Raw genomic sequence first — 20,152 nt, forward strand, 5'->3', positions numbered from 1 at the left:
GAATGATTTGTGACAGCATTCGGAAAAGTACTTTTATGCTCACTCTGAAATTTAATGCACAAAGAATTAATCAAATTTTGATGTGTGTTTTTGTTTGTATCTCAATCCTTGGGAACAATCAAGCAAAATATAACATCCATCATCTGTCAAATTAAATGCTGGTAATACTTTTTCAAATCCAACTTCTGGTAACACAACCTTAATTTCAATCTTGTGTGCTCGTGCAATGGTTGGCTGGGGAAGATCAAGTACTAATTCCTTTTCTACTTCACCCGTTGTGTCCGAAAAGACTTTTTCAAATTCACTTGAAGTTGTATTCTGAGATTTGATGAAAATTTCCTTTAAATTTGTGGGAATGATGAGACAATACATTGAATTGCGAAAGAATGTTGAAAGAAGAAGAACTTACAGCTGGGTCTTCTTCACTGGCTGGCAATTGCTTGACAAATAGATGAAGTTGTGTGGTCATTTTTTTCATGATGCCTTTGTATTTTGACATGAATGCGATTTCCTTTTTGGTTTGACATTCATTGATCCATCCAATATAAATGTTGAGAAATGGATCCTTTAATAATAACCCATTGCTGATTCTGTCTCCTTATTTGAGTATAACATATATCAATACCAGCGTACCGAGCTGGTTACGCTTTAATTAATACACATTTGCTGTTAAATAATTTACAAATCTAAAGTAGATACAATGACTCCTTGGTTGGCTAATTCTTCATTTTCTTGAACTTGGAATCCAGCTCTGGCACAAAGTTTAAGCATACCAACATTCGATTCATTGGCATAGGCAATCATTTGAGAAATATTGCCTTCATTTTTGGCAATTTGAATCAATTGATCAAGAATGTATTTTCCAATACCTTTTCCTTGAGCTTGCTCTCCAATCAATAAAGCCACTTCTGCTTTTCGTTTTCTTCCACTGATAATGGATTTTTGTAAAATCGTGTAAACTCCCATTCCAATGACTGCCTTGCTTCTCTTATCGATAGCAAATAACACAACTTCTCGATCAAAATCACTTGAAACAAACTGAACCAATTCTTGATAAATGGTCTTTGAGTCAGATTCAGTGGTAAGAGTTAGAGCATATGGATCCAATGGTTGAGGAGCATCATTCTTGGCCTTATTGTACTGATTTTTGAGGTTAAGGAATGCAAGGGCATACTGAGACCGAAGTGCTGTTTCTCTCAGACTTGTTTCCAATGTTTTTGGTGAAAGATTGGCAAAGAAGGACATGAGCTTCTTGAAATCACTGAACTTGGAGGTCTGACCGTAATATCATCATTGAATTTGGTAACATATTTTCTTTCGTAAGATCGTATGACTGGTTGTGTCTTTTTAGTCGAAGGTTTGTGAAGAAGCATCTTACAATCCAAGGCCACAAATATCTTTTCTCTCTCTGTGGCAGAGGCTTGCAGAGGATTAATTTCAAAGCTCTTAATCAGATCACAATTATCGAGCACCATCTTGCTAAATTTTACAAGCAACGTCTTTAAGCCCTCGATATCAATTGCTGGCTTATTTCTGAATCTCTCAACAAGAGCATCTGAAATCTTTGTTTTTCTGAGCATTTGATAAGCTAAAGGAGCGGTAAGAGGTGGAATACCAAAACTCTTGTCTTTGTAAATTTGATGAAGTGAACCTCCTGTTCCAAATGAAATAACAGGTCCAAATTGAGGATCCACTTCAGCACCAATATACAACTCAAAAGCGATGGAGTCCTTCTTGCTTGCAACTAGTTTCTTGCAATCGTTTTGTACAGTTACACCAGTAAATTTAACATTGCTCTTTTCAGCTGCTTGTTTGATGGAGATGAAACCTTGTCTAACTTGTTTGTCGTCGCTCAATCCAACAATAACGCCTCCAATATCTAATTTTGAAATGCTTGTATCTACACTGTGAATTTTTAACACAACTGGAAATCCAATTAACTTGGCAGCCTCCACAGCCTCTTCGACTGTAGTAGCCACCTTGGTTTGAGGTACATCGATTCCATAAATAGAGAGAAGTTGCTGGCTTTCGAATTCATTGAGTAACTCCTTGTTAGGATTTTGTTTTTGGAGCGACTTGATGTATTCTCTAGCTTTCATTTTGGCTTCAGCGTCGTTTTGACTTTCATGGTCATTGTCCAACAAACTTGGGTCTTCATAGAGATTTTCCAAGTTCTTAGAATATCTGTAGTTGTATTGGAAAACTTTGGTTGCAATTTCAGGGAATGCAAATGCAGGAATACCAGAATTCAACAAAATACTTCTACCAGCTTCGACGTCTCTGCCGCCCATAAAACAACACATGATTGGTTTCGACAACTTTCCTTCTTTTGTTTTTTCAACGATATAACGTTGTAGGAATTGCGCTGTTCGGGTTGGTTCTGTTCTTGTTTGGGGTGTCAACATTACCAACACGCTGTCAGTCTTTGGGTCGTTGTAAACGATATCAAGGGCTGCAACATATTGCTCTGGAGTAGCTGTGTTTCTGATATTGACAGGAATTGCTTTTTTACCAGAAAGTAATGCCTCTTCAACATCAATTCCACTTTCTTGCAATAATTTAGCACTCTTTGGTGACAAAGATCCTAGCTCGGTAATTTCGGATTGGTAAATGGCATCAACGGCAAGTGTAGCAGCTCCACCAGAATTTGAAATTACTGTAATAGTATTTCCTTTTGTTATTGCTTGTTTTCCAATTGTTTGGGACATGTAAAACATTTCTTCAATAGAGTTAACTCTTAGAATACCAACTCGTTCAAATAGAGCGTTCAAATGGTTGTCCTCACTTCTATTACTAGAATTCATTTTCATAGCAATTATTGGTTTTTTCAGAGCAACGCTTCTGGCAGCGCTAGCAAATCTCTTGATGTGTTCATTATTTCCCAAATCTTCAATGTACAACAATATGGCATCAGTGTTATTGTCATTTCCGAAATGTTCTACCATGTCGGCAAAATTGACATCAACTTGGTCAGCTCCAACACAAGCAAATCCACTCAGCCCACCGCCTTGCTTCAAACTCCAGTCCAAAATTGTGGTTGCCAAAGCTCCCGACTGAGAAATAATTGCCACTTTACCACGAGTGAGCTCTGAGCTTCTGTTTGTTGGTGTGATGTTCAAAAAGTTATTGTAAATTTCTCCGACATGATATTGGCCAGAAGATGTCATCAGTGGTGTAATGAGACCCATTCCAGGTCCAATAACTCTCAGTTCCGAGCCTCTAAGAATGTCCTTCATCTTCTCAATGTTTGCTGCTTGATTTTCAGCAAACTTTTCGTAGAATTTGCTGTAAACGCTTCCAATAATCACACAACCTTTTACACCATGTTTGATGCATTCTTCCAGAGCAGTAAACATGGTTTCAACTTGGTGACAACAAATGACTGCTAAATCTAATTTCAGAGGGATGCTGGAGCTTGCTTTGTTGTCATAAAGCTCGCCCAATGAAGAATACATTTGAACTCCTAATAAATGAGGACGACGCTTGCTGTTTGGATCTTGCAATACTCTTTCCACGTGCTTTGAGACAGCATAAACTTTAACTTGAGAGACTGACATTAAATTCCACAACACATTTCTTGCAAGTGTACTACTAATGCTATCATTCGGAACAGGAACAGGAGATGAATGAATTTCAGGATTAAAGTCATCAATGACACAAATGCTCTTAGGCTTGAAAATACAATCCAATTCATTGCTGTTAAATGTTCTCTTGATAGTATCGTGAACTTGTTCTAAATTTACGGTGTTTGGCTTTTGTTCCTCGACTACATTTCTAGTTTTTGAACGAGAATTATACCTGTCATTAGCCCGACTATGGTAATTTCTCATTGATGATGATGAACAACAATTAATTAACGAAAAGTCATCATGATCCGATCCATTTTTCATATTTGCACCTCCGCATAATGTATGATTCAAAACAGAGGTTGTTCTCGTATTGACATCATGGAAGGGGCGATGACCAGCGGAAGTAATCTTTCGTACAGATGACTTGAACGAGGAAGAGCATGAAGAAAGGCTTCTTCTCATTTTTTTTAAGCTGAACGCTCTCCGAACAAAAACCCAAATCTTGAAAACTGCAGGTCACTAGTGCTTTATTGTGTGAATGCAAACAAAGGTGAGCAAGTTATTCGTCACTCAATTCCATTCGATCGACCTTTTGAGAATGTATTTCCTCATACATTTCATGATGTTCCTCCAAGGACGAAGGTTTGCTTTCTTGACGTAGATAATTGATCCATCTTCTTTGATACCATAAATATCCAACAATTCCCACAACAATCACTATCAGAATACATCCAACAAGCACACCTCCCATCACATAACCAACCAATTCACTTTTTCTCTGCAAATCCTCTTTTTGTTTTCTTTTCTGCTCCTGTTCATATTCTGCAACAGTTAAATTTCCAGGGTGAATGAACAGCGCAACTTGTCCTGGATAAGGTTTTAAACGACATTGAGGGTCCATGTTGAAAGAACATTGTAGAAAGGGATCTATTTCAACACTCATTGTAAGCTGAGTGCCATTGGAGCCCAACAGATTTGGACACACACAGTAAATCCATCAGGAATTGGTTGACCATAAACATTCAGAGGCTTGCAATACAGGAGACGCGAGTTGTACTTTGGAGCTGCATTTTCACACTTCCCGATGGTCAAGCTCTCGCTTTGTTTCTTCCATTTATGAGCTGAAATCGATCTCCAAAGCTTTTGATTACAGAGAATGTATAATTGTGAAGCGCACACTGTTCATCAAAGGCATACAAATCTCCCATGTTCCATACTTTGACTGGAAGAATAGACGAATTGTACACAGGCTGATTTTGAGACGCTAATCTCTTTGGAAATGGTTGGAAATCCATAAGGCGATTGGATTGGCACCGAAAGGATATCTAACAAGATCTTGTCAAAGGAGGTCTCTCCTTGAACCAGAAGCACGCTAAGGCATGTGCAGCCAGGAAAATAACACCAATAAACCAGATCTCACACGGAATGGGAAGAACTTGGATGGTTTTTTTGAGAACATCGTTGCTGGATCTTCCTTCTTGTTGCCTGATCTTAATATCGTCGAAACAAGAAGTATTTTAGAAAACATTCTATTTGTGAATTCGTTCAGCCACCCAAATTTAGCTTCTGACAATTGAAAAAAATTAAAAAATTAATTTTGAGCTAATCTTGGCCCTCAGTCAAATGAGACGCTGTCAATACAACTTTTGAGCACCGATTTTTGACAAGGTTTCAAAATCACAACATCAAACAGATGTGGAGGTGGTTGAAACATGGCATCTCCAGTCAGAGCAACAATTTTCACACGTTCTTTAAATTTGGAACGAAGTATTTTGGCCACATCAACCCCATTAATGTCAGGCATGTTCTTTACCACGTTGTTAATTATTTAAGAGCGGTTGGTACTTACAATATCTGTAAAAACAAGTTTGTGCCTTGTTTCATCAAAACCATCCAATAACTGGCGACCGTTGCTTGCTACGTCATACTCAAACCCCATACTTTCAATGAGTTTCCCAATGACCTTTCTGTTTACCGAATTGTCGTCCGCGATTATTATCTTTGCATTAGAATTGAAGATGGTGGTGTTCTCAGGGTTTGAGACAACTGCTTGTTTGAATAGATGTTTTTTCACAACAACTCCATCTTTCGCACCGTCATTGGATGAGCTATTGGCATTCACAACTTCCAAAGGAAGAGAAACTGCAAATTCGGTCCCTTCATTAATCTCGGAATGCAGATGAATGGAGCCTCGTAAAGCTTGTACGTAATGTAAAACGGTATTTAAGCCCAAACCAGACCTAACACCAAATAGCACCCTACTCTGTAAACAAAAAACTTACCCTTTGTAAACAGTTTCATTCACATTGTGGAGCTGAGTGAATGGCTCGAATATCTTGTGTTGTTTATCCTTAGGGATTCCAACTCCATGATCAATGACAGTAAAAACAATTGTTTGTTCCGTTGTTACTGCCGACGCACTTTTGTCGTGTAATTCAACATCACAAATAAGCTGAACTGTTCCACCACACTTTGATGCTTTGACTGCGTTAGTCAGCAAATTGGCCAGAATTTGGTGTATTCTTGTGAGGTTTCCTCTCACGACCATATCTTTGAGTTGATCGTCTATCTTGACCACCACACTGACATTAAAGGGCGAGGCATAACTCTTAATAATATTACCAATAGTTTTCACACAGTACCCTAAACTAAATTCTTGGCAATTTTTCATCGTTTTAGTTGTTTCTTCAACGTGGCCGACCTTCTTTTCGTGCTCATTTTTAGCTGCTTTCAGAATGTCCTCTATTAAATTCAAAAGTATTTCGTCTGCCGAAGCTATTGTTTCAACCATGTCTCGTTGATACTCTGTTAAGCTCGTCTCTCTAAGCAATTCCACACTGCCTAATGATGACAAGCAAGGAGATCTAAATTCATGTGAAATAGATCGTAAAAACTTTTGCTTTTCAAGGAGACTCATTTTGAGTTGAATACTAGTATTTTCCAGTGCTTTCACATTGCTTTTCTGATCAATTCCAATGATTGCAATTGAAAAGCTGATCAATAGTATGACCACTAAGAATATTATATTTTCAAGCAGAGACGTAACACATAGTTCAGAAAAGCCGAAACACGCAAATATATAAACCGAATCCACAATAAATAAAGCTGAAGTATAATAGAGAGGTGTGAACGACCACAATACGCTATACTTTGTAAATTTAGTAGTTGCAATTGCTAATATAATGTACAGAGGTAGTAGCATGATTTTGTGCTGTCTGAGGATTATAAACCTGATTAAAAATAGTGTAAAACCACTGCGAAATGCATTTCTTTCTTCAGCACAAATGACCTCGGGCTTTCGTTTCTGCATGTTCTTGTCAAATAATTTCTTAATAGGCCATGCAAGTACTGTCGATGAAAGGAGCACAATTGTTGAAAAGAGATTTAGAAAATAATATCCATAAAATAAGAAAACAACATGCTGAACAAGAATGGATAGCCACACTGCCCATCTTCCATCAGTTGTCAACAAAAAACTGTTAAATTTAAATAACGGAACTAGTTCTGGTGGAGTTTCTTCCATCAACAATTGCTCAAAATCTTCTTCCAATCGGTCCTCAATTTTAAACGAATTGCTGGACGTACTTGTTGATATAGATGAAAGCTCATCGTCCAAAGGAGACGAGGAGAAAAACGAGGATATGGATGGCAATGTATCCAAAACCTCATGTTCATGTTGATGAGGGAATATATAGTTGCCTCTGTGTTCGTAGTTGTTGAAGAAACAAGTGGCCAGTGAATATTCGCTGTTGAGTTTATGTCGTTATTCCTGAACGAATTAACACTTCTTTCCGCTTTATTCAAGTAGTTGTTGTTCGACGAAGCAATCATGGAACGTGCGAGGTATTTTTTTTGGTGATTTTTCAGCGCTTGCTAACTCTTGAAATGGAGATCTCACCTTCCCTTTTGAGCTCTAGAAGACGTTACATAAATGACGAGCGTCCGTCCATGAGCTTTCCGAAAGAAGGCTTTAGGTGGTTGTTATGATACGAATTCGTTTATTTATTTTCTCAATCATCATGTTTACAAGCTATGAGAGATGGAATACTTTCAATGCATTTCTTGAGTGTTGCTTTCCGACATGGTTTCGTAATCACTGAATCAAAAATGGATGGAGGTGTTTCCAACAAGACATCTCCTGTGAGTGCTACAATATGAATACGATCTTTGAATTTGGCCTTAATGAATTTTGCTGCTTCCAATCCATTTAAATTTGGCATATTCTGAGTTGTGTGTTTACATATAATAAAGAGAGCATGAGTGAAACAGTGTTTCAACGTTGGTTAATACTTACAATATCTGTAAATACTAATTTGTGTCTCTTCTCATCAATGTTCTCAATGAGTTGCTTTCCATCACACACTGCATCGGTCTCATATCCCAAACTTTCAATCAACTTGACAATGACCTTTCGATTAATGGCATTGTCATCGGCAATGATGATCTGAGCATTATTCTTGGACACAACAGTTCGGTCCGAAGTAGCAAATAATTTCAAATAATTCTCTTGAATGGAGAGTTGTTTCTTTAGAGATGGATCGATGTCCACGGATTCGGAAACCCCAGGATTTGTGAGCTGTTTCTTCAACTGTTCTTCTTCTAAACTACAAGTCATTGGACTATTGACTAAGGATGGAGAAGGTACAATTTCAAGTGGCAGAGTGACTGTGAATTCAGAACCTTTTCCAACATCAGATTCCAGATGAATAGTTCCTCTCATGGAAGTGACATTGTGCAACACAGTGTTCAATCCAAGACCAGAACTTGGATAAATCGATTCATTCACATTATGTAATTGAGAAAAAGGTTCAAATATGACTTGTTGTTTCTCTTTTGGAATTCCAACTCCTCGATCTTTCACTTTGAAAATCACATCTTGTTCCATCACTCCATTCACCAATTTCTTTTCATTGCAATTCGTTTCACAAATCAATTCAACATCATCTCCTGATTTTGAGGCTTTCACTGCATTTGTCATTAAATTTGAAATAATTTGATGAATTCTTGTTTGATTTGCTCTCACAACAATATCTTTGGTCATTTCATCAATTTTGACCAAAACATTCACATTGAATTGTGTGGAATAACTCTTGATAATATTTCCAATCATTTTCACACAATGTCCCAAACTAAATTCTTGAACATATTTTGAAGTGTCGACAATTTCTTCCTTCTCTTCCAACTTTTTTTCATGTTCAATTTTAGCCAACGTCAAAATGTCTTCAATTAAATTCAACAAAATTCCATCTGCTGACGCAATCGTTTCGACCAAATCTCTCTGATATTCCGTGAGAGTGGTTTCTTTCAAGAGTTCGACGCTTCCCAATGAAGAGAGACATGGTGTTCTAAATTCATGACTAATGTGTCTTAAAAAAGTTTGTTTGGCACTCAGTGCTTGTTCTAATTGTTCACTCGTTTGTTCCAACTTGTTCAGTTTGCTCTTTAGATTCATCCCTGTTGTGATGGTGAAGAAAGTAAATAGCAGAATCACAATGACAAAGGACAAGTTTTCTGTACATATTTGAACACTCTTTGCATTCCATCCTTCCCTTAATAACTGAGTACTTGTTTCAATGATGAATTGAGAAAAGACAAAGAGCATGGGTGCAATGGACCACCAAAGACTATTCCTTCGTAAAATAGTGGTGGTCATGACTGAAATGAAATACAAGGGAATAATGACAATTTTCATTTGAGAAAGAAAATAGTAACGTATGGAGAAGAGAATGAGGCAGACGATGAGACGATTTCGTTCCTCAATTACAGTCGTAGGAACCAAGTGACTGTCTCGACTAAACACTTTGATATATTTCCGACCTTTGAACCCACCTATGAGACAAGTGACGGCCACCACTGCAAAGGAACAGTAATCCAAAAAGTACCATGAATAGAGAAGGACGAGCAGATATTGACCCAAAATTGAAACGGGAATGACATTCGGAGAAGTGGTGAGTTGCAGAGTACATCGAGCAATGTCATTCACCCATTTCGACATTACATAATAAATCTTTGATGTTGAATTGAAGGACCCCGAGGATGATGCAAAAGATCCCAAATCTTGTGGTGATGAAGGAATAAGAGCATTAGCATTCATGATACATTGATGAGGAGTAGCACTTGTTGCGTGGGCTCCATCTGATTTGCTGCTTGATGATTTGAATCCTCCAGCAGGATCTTCCGTCTCTCGAGAAGTACGTATCCACACCCGAGGTTAAGATGGATTGAACGGAAGATGAGGCTTTCATGAGTAAACATTGATCGTGTTTCATTTGAATCTTTCGTTTGTTGTTGGATGTTTTGTGTTGGACTTGTTGTTGTTGTTGATGCGTAATTGAGGAGTTTCATCCTCCAAGATATCTTGAGGTAAAAGTCGTTGAGAGGATGTTGTGGATGAGGAAGAACTTTCCCAACTCGCACTTGTTTTGATTTGCAAGGAAGAGGTCATGCTGAACGTGCTGACGGCTTTTGATTTCATTGGAAACAAAACCTTTGGTTTCGATGGTTTTTCTTTGAGATTGGGTTGTTCCAGTTGATGTAAGGAATTCGTTCAGTTGCTGTGTTCGCAAACAAAACTTCAATCATATGGTGTTTCGATCCAAAATCGACCATGAGGTTTTAGAGCGTAAAGGGATGCCACATGGATAGTATGGGAACTTTGGAAAAGGATATTTAAAGAGCTGGGTATTTTAAAATGGTTTTGAAAAAAGTTGGTTAATAAGGAATTTTTCGTTCTCGGTTCTGTTTTGGAAATTACACTTATTTGGCAGTTTCAAATTGGATGCACAGATGACACTTCTTTTTCTGATCAAAATTGATATATATTGATCACCCGTTAATTGTTCAGCAGGGTTTTGCAAAATCTCCATCCTTTTGCTTTGTTTGGTGCTATGTGCTGAGTTGTTTGTTGCTTCTGTTTCGTCTCTCTTGTTCGAGCTCCTTCTGGAGACATTGATCGCTTTTTCCACTGGGACTGAGAACACATTCCAAATGTTGACTCGGGATAACAAGTTCTATATCATTCCAAAGAATGGGTCAGTGTTTTAATTCAACTTCTACCATAAACTTGTCCATTCTGGTATCAGAAATGAATCCACATTACCTCAAGAATTATTGAGATTATTGGAACTCAGTTTTAGAAGTTATGACAGAGCATCGAAAAAGTTCAAGAGATGTGATGGACTGTAGATGATTGAGTGAAAATTCAGGAGACTTCCCAAGTTTATGGTAGACATGGACGAATTTTGCTGAAGCTTCTTTGGTGTGTCTGTCCTATTCAACGATACAACGATGAAATGAAGAGACTCAACTCGTATACTTAAAATTGAAACGATTAGGGAATGAAAAAATCACAGTATTTCAACAAAAGAGCAAACAGTCCCAGCAATATTTGAAAGATCAAAGTTAATTTGGATGGCTAGCTCACAACAAGCGCAACACTTCAAAAATGATACAAAACGCAGGGTGAAAAATTGAACATTAAATTCAAAAAAATGTTATTTGAATCCACTCAATTGTATCACTTGATGTGGCTTTCAAAAAGGGATACATGCCCACCAGCACTGGCTACACCCACTAATCCACTCACAAATATGAGAGCTCTCATTCCTGAGACGGATCTCGTCATTCCGATAATTTCACAATTTTCTCCATCCTTGTGGAGGAGCTATTTTCTATTCAAAGATGCTTTATCCGAAACACGTGAAGAATTGTGGGGATTTACCAGAAATAAGGATGTTCCAACAGATAAATATGGAATGAATTCAGAGTTCAAAAGAATTGATTTTTTCAACGAAAGAAATTTGAAAATATTGGAAATGATTTCTGGAGCTTATTTTACGTTTTTTATCACAAGTGATGGAGTGTATGGAATTGGAGAAAATGATGATGGTCAACTAGGTATTGGAAATAATATTACTCAATTGGATTTTGTAAAAATTACATCTCTTTCTTTAATGAAAATTAGGAAAATTCAATGTGGAAACTTCTATTCAATGGTGTTGACTGAAGATTCTGAAGTGTTTGGATTTGGACAGAACCATTGGGGACAACTAGGAATTGGTGAGGAGCAAGAAAATGTTGTCTTGGTTCCAACACAATTACAAATGTTCGGAAAAGGCGAAATTGAACTGGAAACAATCTATTGTGGGGAGTACAATACGTTTTTCGTAACCACTGCAAGTGAAAAAACGAATCATGTGAAGCAATTATATGGTTGTGGATATACAGAATTTGGTCAATTGGGTCCTCAAGTTCCAAGCACAACAATATGTGTGAAAACACCAATTTTAATTGAGTTCTTTTCTAAAGAACAAAGCATGAGTGTGAAAACAATGACATCTAGTTATGGCTTTTCATTTGTAATGACCATGTCCAATGAAATTTATTCATTTGGTAAGTTAGGAATTCATGTGCAATTGTTTTGACAAGCAGTATGGAATTGGGTATTGAACTAACATTTTAAAGGTCTTCAAGAAGATGGAGAATTAGGAATTGGCATTACAAACTCTGATATTAACGGATTTACAAAAATCGACTTTAATCTTTCTCCTGGAGATGACATTCAATATATGGCATGTGGAAACAGTAGTGGAATATTTATTTCATCTAAAGAAGGGAGAGTGTTTCATACTGGATTAATGCCAATTTTCATAACACCATACCAAACTTCTTCTCAAACCAATCACACACCTTTTCAAATATTTAATGTGTCGCTCTCTCAACACACGTTTGTTAAAATTGAAATTAGGGGTGATACTTATATTTTGGTCAATAAGGTTATTTCCACACCTACTCAATTATTAGGAAGACTACAACTCTTGTATCAACAATTACTTGACGATCAACAGTTTACAGATATTCAATTTCTTTGAGTTTTGTTCATTCACAATTAAGCACGTATTTTATCACTACAACAAACTTCAACACTGAAAGCAGATTATGAGAGAGTTAATGGTTCGATGTATCTTATATGATATTCAGATTCTGGGTGATATTGGTTATCTTGAAGTTTGATCAAATGAAATGTTGTCTCGTACGAAACTGTAAGGCTTTGAACGTTCAAAAAAAATACCTTAACTAAAGAGAATGAGTTTAAAAGCAGCTCTTTCCAAGCTTAATACTTATGGTTTGGATTTGGCAATTCTTGGTGCTGTTCCAATGAGTCTAGAGCTCTACCAAACACTGGCTGATGAAGCGGTTTCTCTTCAGGAAAAACAAATGGCTTTAGATAAGTTCTTGAACGGTACGGAAAATCCAAACGAATCAAAACGAGTACTTTACTTGATATGCATGAATGTACTTCGGAAGGAAATTTCCAATCCACTAAAGCTCTCTTATTTGCATGACATGGGAGTTGATGATTTTTCATCACTTGCATCTCAAAAAAAGGAGTTACCACTCTCCGTTAAGGGAGTCATTGAGAATAGAAACCTATATATTACTCACATCAAGGGAGTATTGGAGGAGAGAGCAAAGAAGGATAAAAAAGCTTCCAAAGCCGCCACCAAGGCCATTCTTGGGGAAAACAACTCAAAAATGAAGACCGTTCCCCTTAACAACAGAAAAGACCGACCTTCTGTATTACCTTCGGAGAACCAACCGCCCACAGCTAATATTAGTTCGCTTAATCTTAGCAACAAGGCAGGAACAAGTGCATCAAACATCCATCAAGAAGTAATAGAAGATGAACACCCAATGGAGATGGTTTCTGGTGATAACGGTGTAAAGAATAGTCAACAACGTTGCCTTCCGCTTCTTGAGCCTGCAATTTCTGGTACTGGAAATTGTGTTATTAATTCTTCTCAAACCGCACATTCCGATTTATATGAAGAGTTGAAAAAGTCATCTTATCATCAGGTTTTACTCATTATTGCAACTTGTATCATGGAAATGAGGAATGAAATGAAGGATATGAAGAATGATATAAAGGATATGAAGATTGATATAAAGGATATGAAGAGGGATATCAACTCCATTAAGAGAAACATTGGGTGCCTCTACGAAGGCCAAGTCTTGATTCACTTGGAAAAAGCATCAGACATGTAAATTGAAAATCCTTTTTGGATAAACAAAAAACAGTTTCCAGCGATTTTTAAGACCGTTGCACAAAATAACGGGCAATACACCGGAATGATTCTTCAATTATACAGAGCTGGCACCGATAACGTTGAAATCAATTTTATTAGGAGAGAAAAAGCCACTCCGCGCAGGTTACAAATGTTTGAAGCAACCATCTCCACACTGTCAAACGAAAACAAGCTTCTTACAAAACTAGTTCAGATTGAAAGACAAGTTATTTTTTATTCTGCATTACTGTAATGAGGAGATTACTGGTATCGGAATAGTTGCCCCAACTACCCTTGAACTTGGTCACATTGGATGTGTAGCTTCACAATATCCAGGTTTGATGCATGTTAACAAGTTTATTTCCATGAATGCATTTAAGGTTATTCGCCAAGGAAACAAGCCTGAACTCTTTTAACTACTGGGTGTTTGGACTTTAACGAGATTCCACCGTATTTGGTTGTCAAATCTGCCTGTTTGTGGAAACCCTGCGAACAATTCATAAAAAAATAATAATTGGACATGAGCTGTTTGTTGAAATTGGTCTCTACCTCTAGTTTCATTGTATGAAACATGTTTTGTCATTATCAAGCAACCCTTCTTGTATCAAGCACAGTACAGTTTTACAGAATGCCTAAAAAAGTACCACTAGGCACCATGCTTGATATTGTGCGGGATTGCAATTTTCCAGTCAATTAAAAAATGTCTTCGGAGCAAAGCCAATACTCATCATCATCAAACAAGCAACGAGAATATTTCAATGAATTCAGAAAGAAGAAACGAGAAAGCTTTTTTAAAAGACATTCAAAAACTAAATTGTTGAAATGGGGTGTTTTGGGATTTATTGGATACTATGGATTGTTCGTGTGCCAAAAGCCATGGGTTTACTCTCCGAATCAGCAAGTGCTCAATAATGCTGATGCTTTTCAGGAACATTTAAAGAGAACGGTGCCGAATTTTAATAAGAGATTCTGTCCAACACCATGGTTGATTAATGCTCATGCTCAAACAACATTTGGTGGAGCTGTACGCCATATTATTGATGATCAAGATGAATCCTCCTTTAAAAAGAAACGAAATCAATACGAGTTTGAGGATGGAGCCATCATTAATTTGGATTGGTTTGAACCATCGGAATCGCTCACAAATACTGCTTCGAATAGTCTTGAAGCATCAACAAGTAACATGGGAGCAGTCGGCAGAGGAAATCAATCGAATTATGCTCAATCTGGCAGAAAATCAAACACAACAATATTCATCATTCCTGGTTTGTCAGGAGGAACAAATGCTGTTGGAGTCAAACACTTAATTTCAAGTTTCGTTAAGGCAGGCTACAGGTGTGTGGTGATGGATTACAAATCTGTTTCTCCAACGGAACCAACTACAATTCATCACGGCCACCATACCACACATCCAGTGACTCCAGAAGGAGAACCAGTGGATTTGGACCAACCCAATCGAAACCATTCTCCATCCACTCACGTTATTCCAGGCCTTACTCACACGGTGAAGGATATTAGAAACGTTATTCAATTAGTAAGAAAGGAGGTTGGCCCTGATGAAACATTGGTTGGAGTTGGAATGTCACTTGGGGCAAACACGTTACTTACATATTTATCAGAGCACGTGGGAAAGAATGCACCCAAATATCAAGGAGCTAAAAAACTAAAGAATCATGAAAAAATTCTTCCAAATGATGATCATGACGAGTCAAGAAACGAATTTGCGTATGCTATTTCGATAGGAAATCCATTTGACCTTAATGCTGCCACCCTTAAATTACAATCCAACCTTTTCCAAAGATTAATTTATGATAAAGCATATGCTGAAGAGCGCTTCATGTGCTACGAGAGAAATAAGGGATTATTACCCGAAGAGTATGTCCAAATTTTGTCTACCATCCGCTCAACCAGAGACTTGGATGATAAGATTAACAGACATTTATCGAATCCAAAATTCGATTCAGTGGAAGAGTTTTATAATTTTCACAGTTGCAAAGACAAGCTCAAAAACATTACCATTCCCACAATTTGCATCAATGCTCTAGACGATCCAATTTCCACATATGAAGCGATTCCATTCGAAGAATTCCTGTACAACAAGAAATTAATGCTTGTCACCACTTTGAGAGGAGGTCACATTGCTTCTCTTGATGGTTTCATTGCACCAAACAAGGAGAGTTGGCTAGAGAGGACGTCGGTCCAAGTCGTTAACAGCATGAACGAATGGCAGGAATCTGTAAAAAAGTATCACAAAATTAATTAATTATAATTACACAATGAAGTTCGGAATGTAAATGGCACGAGAGCCACCGTTGAATAAAATTATTACTCGTTGGAACGTCATCATGACACACCAGTTCGGACCAAGATTCAATCGAAAGTGGTGCCAACATCATACAGTATAATCATGATGAGCCATTTCACTCATAAAACTTCTTTTAAAACGATCAAAACAATGAAAGTGGCAATAATACAAAAATTACAACATCGTCTTTATCATGGACGAGTGTCAATTTATTTAGAAATGAGGTTGCACTTATCAATAACAGTCTTGGAATCAACTTCACTCTTATCGGTAGCTTGAATTTCCAATGAAATACCAACCAACTTATCCTTCACACTTCCTTTAGTAGCAGCGTAGACCATCTTCTTCTTGATTGGAGCCTTGACTGGAGCCCAGTTGATGAAAATCATCTTCTCACGGTGACCATCCTCGTTATCATAGTGGAAATCAACAACAGCATACAAACAATCATCTTCAGGGAGAGAAGCAACAATATCATCATATGAAGTTCCCTTTGGGACCTTTTCCAAAACTTCAACTGACTTCAAATCGTTGGACATTTTGAATTTAATAGCTTGTGATGGAGTATCTTCCTTCTTGAGCTTCATGTTGTTGAAGGATTGGACAACATCATCGCTGATTGCTACGCCTGCCATTGTTTATGTGTGTTGTTGGAAGTGTTTTTTTGTGGTTGATTTTTTTGCAAAATGCCCATACGTCATTGAGAAATTTGAAGTTGACTGGCACATCAACGGAATATTCTGTGTGAAAAATGTTCAAGGTAATGACAGGAGTAGGTGGCGCTCAAAGATGACAAGTTTATTTTACAATTTCTTCTGTTTGACGCGAAACATGTTTGATGGATAGGTATGATAAATTTTTGATTGACAAGGGACATCAGCCATCAAGATACTAGTCTCAGGTGATTCCAACACAACTTGTTCATCAAATGGCCATCCGAGTTGTTGTCTTTCTCTTAACACTTCTTTCATGAATGTCCTTGCGAGGAAAATAGAAGTTGTTGTGAGCCACCAATTTGCTTGATTGAATAAAATTAAAAAATATTTCATCTTCAGAAAGGCTTCATCATCCTATAGAAATGCCTCTTGCTTCATCGGAAGGCTCTCATTCAGCAACAACACAATCAACCTTCTCGTTGAATGAAAAGATGAAAGAATGGGAATGGATTTTGAGAGGAGCTTACATACTCAGCTTGATCATTCGCTTTTTGTGTATCTTTCCGATGGGATATATTTTTCCTGATGAATTTTTTCAATCTCCTTCATTTACTTCTTCAATAGTATTTAGGGGGTTATATCAACAACAAGTAGATTTGGGTTGGAATAATAATCTTACAACTTACAACTCAATGAATGGAACTGTATTGGATGAAAGCTTTTTAAGATGGGAGTTTACATTTGAGTTTCCTCAAAGAAATACTTTAATTCCTTTGATATTCACTGGAATTCCATTGTACGTGGTGAAAATAATCATGTCATTTTGCAAGAGCATGTTGGATCGAGATGAATATTTGCAATTATTACACCAATATTCACCTCTAATTATTTTATATGCGCCAAAAATTTTATTGTTCTTCCTTTCCTTTTTAAATGACATGTTTGTGTGGAAATTATTGTGCTCGAGGGATTGCAAAGCGTCACATCAATTTAAAGGATCATCTTTGCGATCGCTATCGTCAAAGAGCTTATTTTTATTCACTATTTATTCATTCTTTCTAACAACATTGGTCTTCTCGACGAGAACTTTTGCGAATACAATATCAGGAGCATTATTTGCTCTTTTCTTGCTGATGGAGATGAAAAGAAGAGAAACAGGAAGCACCATTTATTTATTATGGAATGCAATCATTTTCTCGCTGGGCTTTTTCAGCAACTTTATTTTTGCGTTTTATGCTACTCCAGTTGCACTGATGTCGTTACTCTCACCACTGTTTGAACAATGGCATTCTTCATTCAAAACAAAATTTTTGTTCATAACGAGAAATATTGTAACATTCGGATTTACAGCATTGATGGCCTGCTCTTTCTTGATTCTTCTTGACAGCATATTTTTCTTTAAGTATTTTTCTCGACCAAATTATTTGAGCTCTTTTAGATACTTACTTTATAAGTTGAACTTAATTAGCGATTGGAACGACCCGACATTAAGCCCTATATTCAATTCAAGCATTGTTATTGCGCCATTGAACAACATCATTTACAACTCTTACGTTGAAAATTTGGCCATTCATACACTTCATCCCAGATATATCCATTCTTTGATTAATTCACCTCTCTTATTTGGATTTACATATTTTGCTTTTTGTTTTAGACTTTTCAGATGGATTGCCAAATACATATCTAGACTATTCCTCTCCACTCATTGGAACTCCTCTGCTGTTGGCATTACTGAAATTCCTTATATTATTTGGATTGCATTTTTATCTGCCCTGTCAGGATTAATAATTCTAAGTTATGTACCACATCAGGAGCCTCGTTTTATTTTACCTTCATTTTGCTGCTTGGTGATATTGTCAGGATACGACTTTGAACGAATGGATTATTCAGAAAAAAAGAATGACAGTCAAGTGTCCAACACCTCAACGAATGATAATTCAAATCTTTGGCCAGCACAAACCAAGAAGTTTCTCTTTCTTTGCATCCTACATGGAATCTTACTTTCCATATTCTATACATTGATTCATCAAGTAGGTGTTGTGTCAAGCATAACATCTCTTCCATCCATCATTCTGAAATCTCAAACTCCAAATTCAAAAGAAATAGAAGGAAGGGTTGGCATTGTTTATCACAACACATATTCGGCGCCTCATTACCTTTTGTCTTATTTCATTCCAACCAAGATATCTGTCACAGATTTAGCAGGTGTTGAAAATCCAGAAACCCTCCTTCACACCATCAACGAACAATTTATGCACAATGATAGAATTTTGGTTGTTGGACCCAAACATTTAAATGCCAAACTACTTCGGAACTCGTCGTACACTCAGCTTAAACCTCTGGCCACTTACTTCCACTTCAACACGGAATATATCCAACCAATCACACGGGACGATTTGACAAAGTATCCTTCTTTGCTCGAATTCTTTAGACACTACAAGAATGAGTACTTGACTATTGAGGTTCTTGAGATACAACCGAGATAAAAATGAGGCTTTTGGGCATGGCCATTCTCCCGCCAACGTTGTACACCAAAAAGTTTAGAAATTCGAGGGGTCGCATTAGTGTTGCACATACAAAAAAAATTACCAAACTCGCCAACCTCACCACCAAGCCTTTCTCCGAATACAAGATGCTCGCAAACGATAAGAAGTGTACACCACAGGACGTTTTAAAGTTCAATAAACCAACGGAAGGTAAGTGTGAGTGAAATACAACATACGGATGGAAATGAGGATGAACCATTATTGATACCAACAAATTATTGGAATGATGATGATAAAATAGGATTTTTATGTCCCCTTAACGCTAACACCGTTGGAATTCAATTTCTCGAGTTTAAAATCCGAAACTGTGATTCTGGAGAAGTGTTGTTCCATACCTCGGCTGAGGAAACAGCAAAGGAATTGATGAAGCAAGGATCAAATTTAGATGAGGATTCACTCCGTTCAATTAATTACAAATTTGATAGATCGATGCTGAGATCAAAAGGAATCGGTACAACGTAAGTGTTATAACAACATGCAACCAATAACTCTTGTTGTATATATGTTGTATACATTTTCGTGATAACATGTGCAACCAGTTTGGTGTTCAAAGTTGGACCAAAACCAGTGAAAAATTTCAGAATGATTGAAAGACACTACTTCAAGGACAGACTTCTCAAGGGATTTGATTTTAACTTCAAATTTTGTATTCCCAACAGCCAAAACACATGGGAATGTATCTACTCTATGCCTGAATTGACAGAAGAAGAGAGTAAGTAATTTAACTAGGCTGGAAAGGTGTTTATATATCGCATCAAACACAGTTAAGGAAATTGAAAACAGTCCTTATCAAGTCAAGTCAGACTCTTTCTATTTTGTGAACGATGACGAAATGATCATGCACAACAAGGCTGCATATGCCTATGTTGACACAAAGAAAAACTAGAGCCTTACCGTTTGTTCTTAGGCTCATTGTATAATTTATACAATGCATTTCCATTTTTCACTGACATTTAGCAAGCTCTGGCCACACTCCTTGAACGATGTAGCATATTTTGAGCTGAAAATTGTA

The 20,152-nt window shown here is 37.2% G+C and overlaps 11 protein-coding genes across 11 annotated transcripts; 5 read left to right on the top strand and 6 right to left on the bottom strand.

The window, feature by feature from the left end:
• Nucleotides 1-66: 66 nt before the first annotated feature.
• On the bottom strand, nt 67-469 carry C9374_008357 (uncharacterized protein; the record flags this gene model as incomplete). The annotated part of the gene is made up of 2 exons (XM_044698424.1): nt 67-339; nt 410-469. The coding sequence occupies 2 exons, from the start codon at nt 467-469 to the stop codon at nt 67-69; spliced, it is 333 nt and encodes a 110-aa protein (XP_044545476.1).
• A 209-nt stretch (nt 470-678) lies between these two features.
• Nucleotides 679-4,031, bottom strand: C9374_008358 (uncharacterized protein; the record flags this gene model as incomplete). The annotated part of the gene is made up of 2 exons (XM_044698425.1): nt 679-1,140; nt 1,281-4,031. The coding sequence occupies 2 exons, from the start codon at nt 4,029-4,031 to the stop codon at nt 679-681; spliced, it is 3,213 nt and encodes a 1,070-aa protein (XP_044545477.1).
• A 97-nt stretch (nt 4,032-4,128) lies between these two features.
• Nucleotides 4,129-4,470, bottom strand: C9374_008359 (uncharacterized protein; the record flags this gene model as incomplete). Its single annotated transcript, XM_044698426.1, has 1 exon — nt 4,129-4,470. The coding sequence occupies one exon, from the start codon at nt 4,468-4,470 to the stop codon at nt 4,129-4,131; it is 342 nt and encodes a 113-aa protein (XP_044545478.1).
• Nucleotides 4,471-5,184: 714 nt separating this feature from the next.
• C9374_008360 (uncharacterized protein) lies at nt 5,185-6,879 on the bottom strand (the record flags this gene model as incomplete). Its single annotated transcript, XM_044698428.1, has 3 exons — nt 5,185-5,376; nt 5,419-5,809; nt 5,852-6,879. The coding sequence occupies 3 exons, from the start codon at nt 6,877-6,879 to the stop codon at nt 5,185-5,187; spliced, it is 1,611 nt and encodes a 536-aa protein (XP_044545479.1).
• A 700-nt stretch (nt 6,880-7,579) lies between these two features.
• C9374_008361 (uncharacterized protein) lies at nt 7,580-9,663 on the bottom strand (the record flags this gene model as incomplete). Its single annotated transcript, XM_044698429.1, has 2 exons — nt 7,580-7,792; nt 7,864-9,663. The coding sequence occupies 2 exons, from the start codon at nt 9,661-9,663 to the stop codon at nt 7,580-7,582; spliced, it is 2,013 nt and encodes a 670-aa protein (XP_044545480.1).
• A 1,396-nt stretch (nt 9,664-11,059) lies between these two features.
• C9374_008362 (uncharacterized protein) lies at nt 11,060-12,439 on the top strand (the record flags this gene model as incomplete). Its single annotated transcript, XM_044698430.1, has 2 exons — nt 11,060-11,960; nt 12,033-12,439. 2 exons carry the CDS (start codon nt 11,060-11,062, stop codon nt 12,437-12,439), a joined length of 1,308 nt encoding a protein of 435 aa, XP_044545481.1.
• Nucleotides 12,440-12,653: 214 nt separating this feature from the next.
• Nucleotides 12,654-13,613, top strand: C9374_008363 (uncharacterized protein; the record flags this gene model as incomplete). The annotated part of the gene is made up of 1 exon (XM_044698431.1): nt 12,654-13,613. The coding sequence occupies one exon, from the start codon at nt 12,654-12,656 to the stop codon at nt 13,611-13,613; it is 960 nt and encodes a 319-aa protein (XP_044545482.1).
• A 720-nt stretch (nt 13,614-14,333) lies between these two features.
• C9374_008364 (uncharacterized protein) lies at nt 14,334-15,896 on the top strand (the record flags this gene model as incomplete). The annotated part of the gene is made up of 1 exon (XM_044698432.1): nt 14,334-15,896. The coding sequence occupies one exon, from the start codon at nt 14,334-14,336 to the stop codon at nt 15,894-15,896; it is 1,563 nt and encodes a 520-aa protein (XP_044545483.1).
• A 251-nt stretch (nt 15,897-16,147) lies between these two features.
• Nucleotides 16,148-16,573, bottom strand: C9374_008365 (uncharacterized protein; the record flags this gene model as incomplete). Its single annotated transcript, XM_044698433.1, has 1 exon — nt 16,148-16,573. One exon carries the CDS (start codon nt 16,571-16,573, stop codon nt 16,148-16,150), a length of 426 nt encoding a protein of 141 aa, XP_044545484.1.
• A 443-nt stretch (nt 16,574-17,016) lies between these two features.
• On the top strand, nt 17,017-19,080 carry C9374_008366 (uncharacterized protein; the record flags this gene model as incomplete). Its single annotated transcript, XM_044698434.1, has 1 exon — nt 17,017-19,080. One exon carries the CDS (start codon nt 17,017-17,019, stop codon nt 19,078-19,080), a length of 2,064 nt encoding a protein of 687 aa, XP_044545485.1.
• Nucleotides 19,081-19,226: 146 nt separating this feature from the next.
• C9374_008367 (uncharacterized protein) lies at nt 19,227-20,026 on the top strand (the record flags this gene model as incomplete). The annotated part of the gene is made up of 4 exons (XM_044698435.1): nt 19,227-19,290; nt 19,382-19,598; nt 19,680-19,852; nt 19,905-20,026. 4 exons carry the CDS (start codon nt 19,227-19,229, stop codon nt 20,024-20,026), a joined length of 576 nt encoding a protein of 191 aa, XP_044545486.1.
• Between the last annotated feature and the right edge of the window lie 126 nt (nt 20,027-20,152).

The sequence above is a fragment of the Naegleria lovaniensis genome, assembly GCF_003324165.1.
Source record: "Naegleria lovaniensis strain ATCC 30569 chromosome Unknown tig036, whole genome shotgun sequence".
Lineage (NCBI taxonomy): Eukaryota > Heterolobosea > Eutetramitea > Acrasida > Naegleriidae > Naegleria > Naegleria lovaniensis.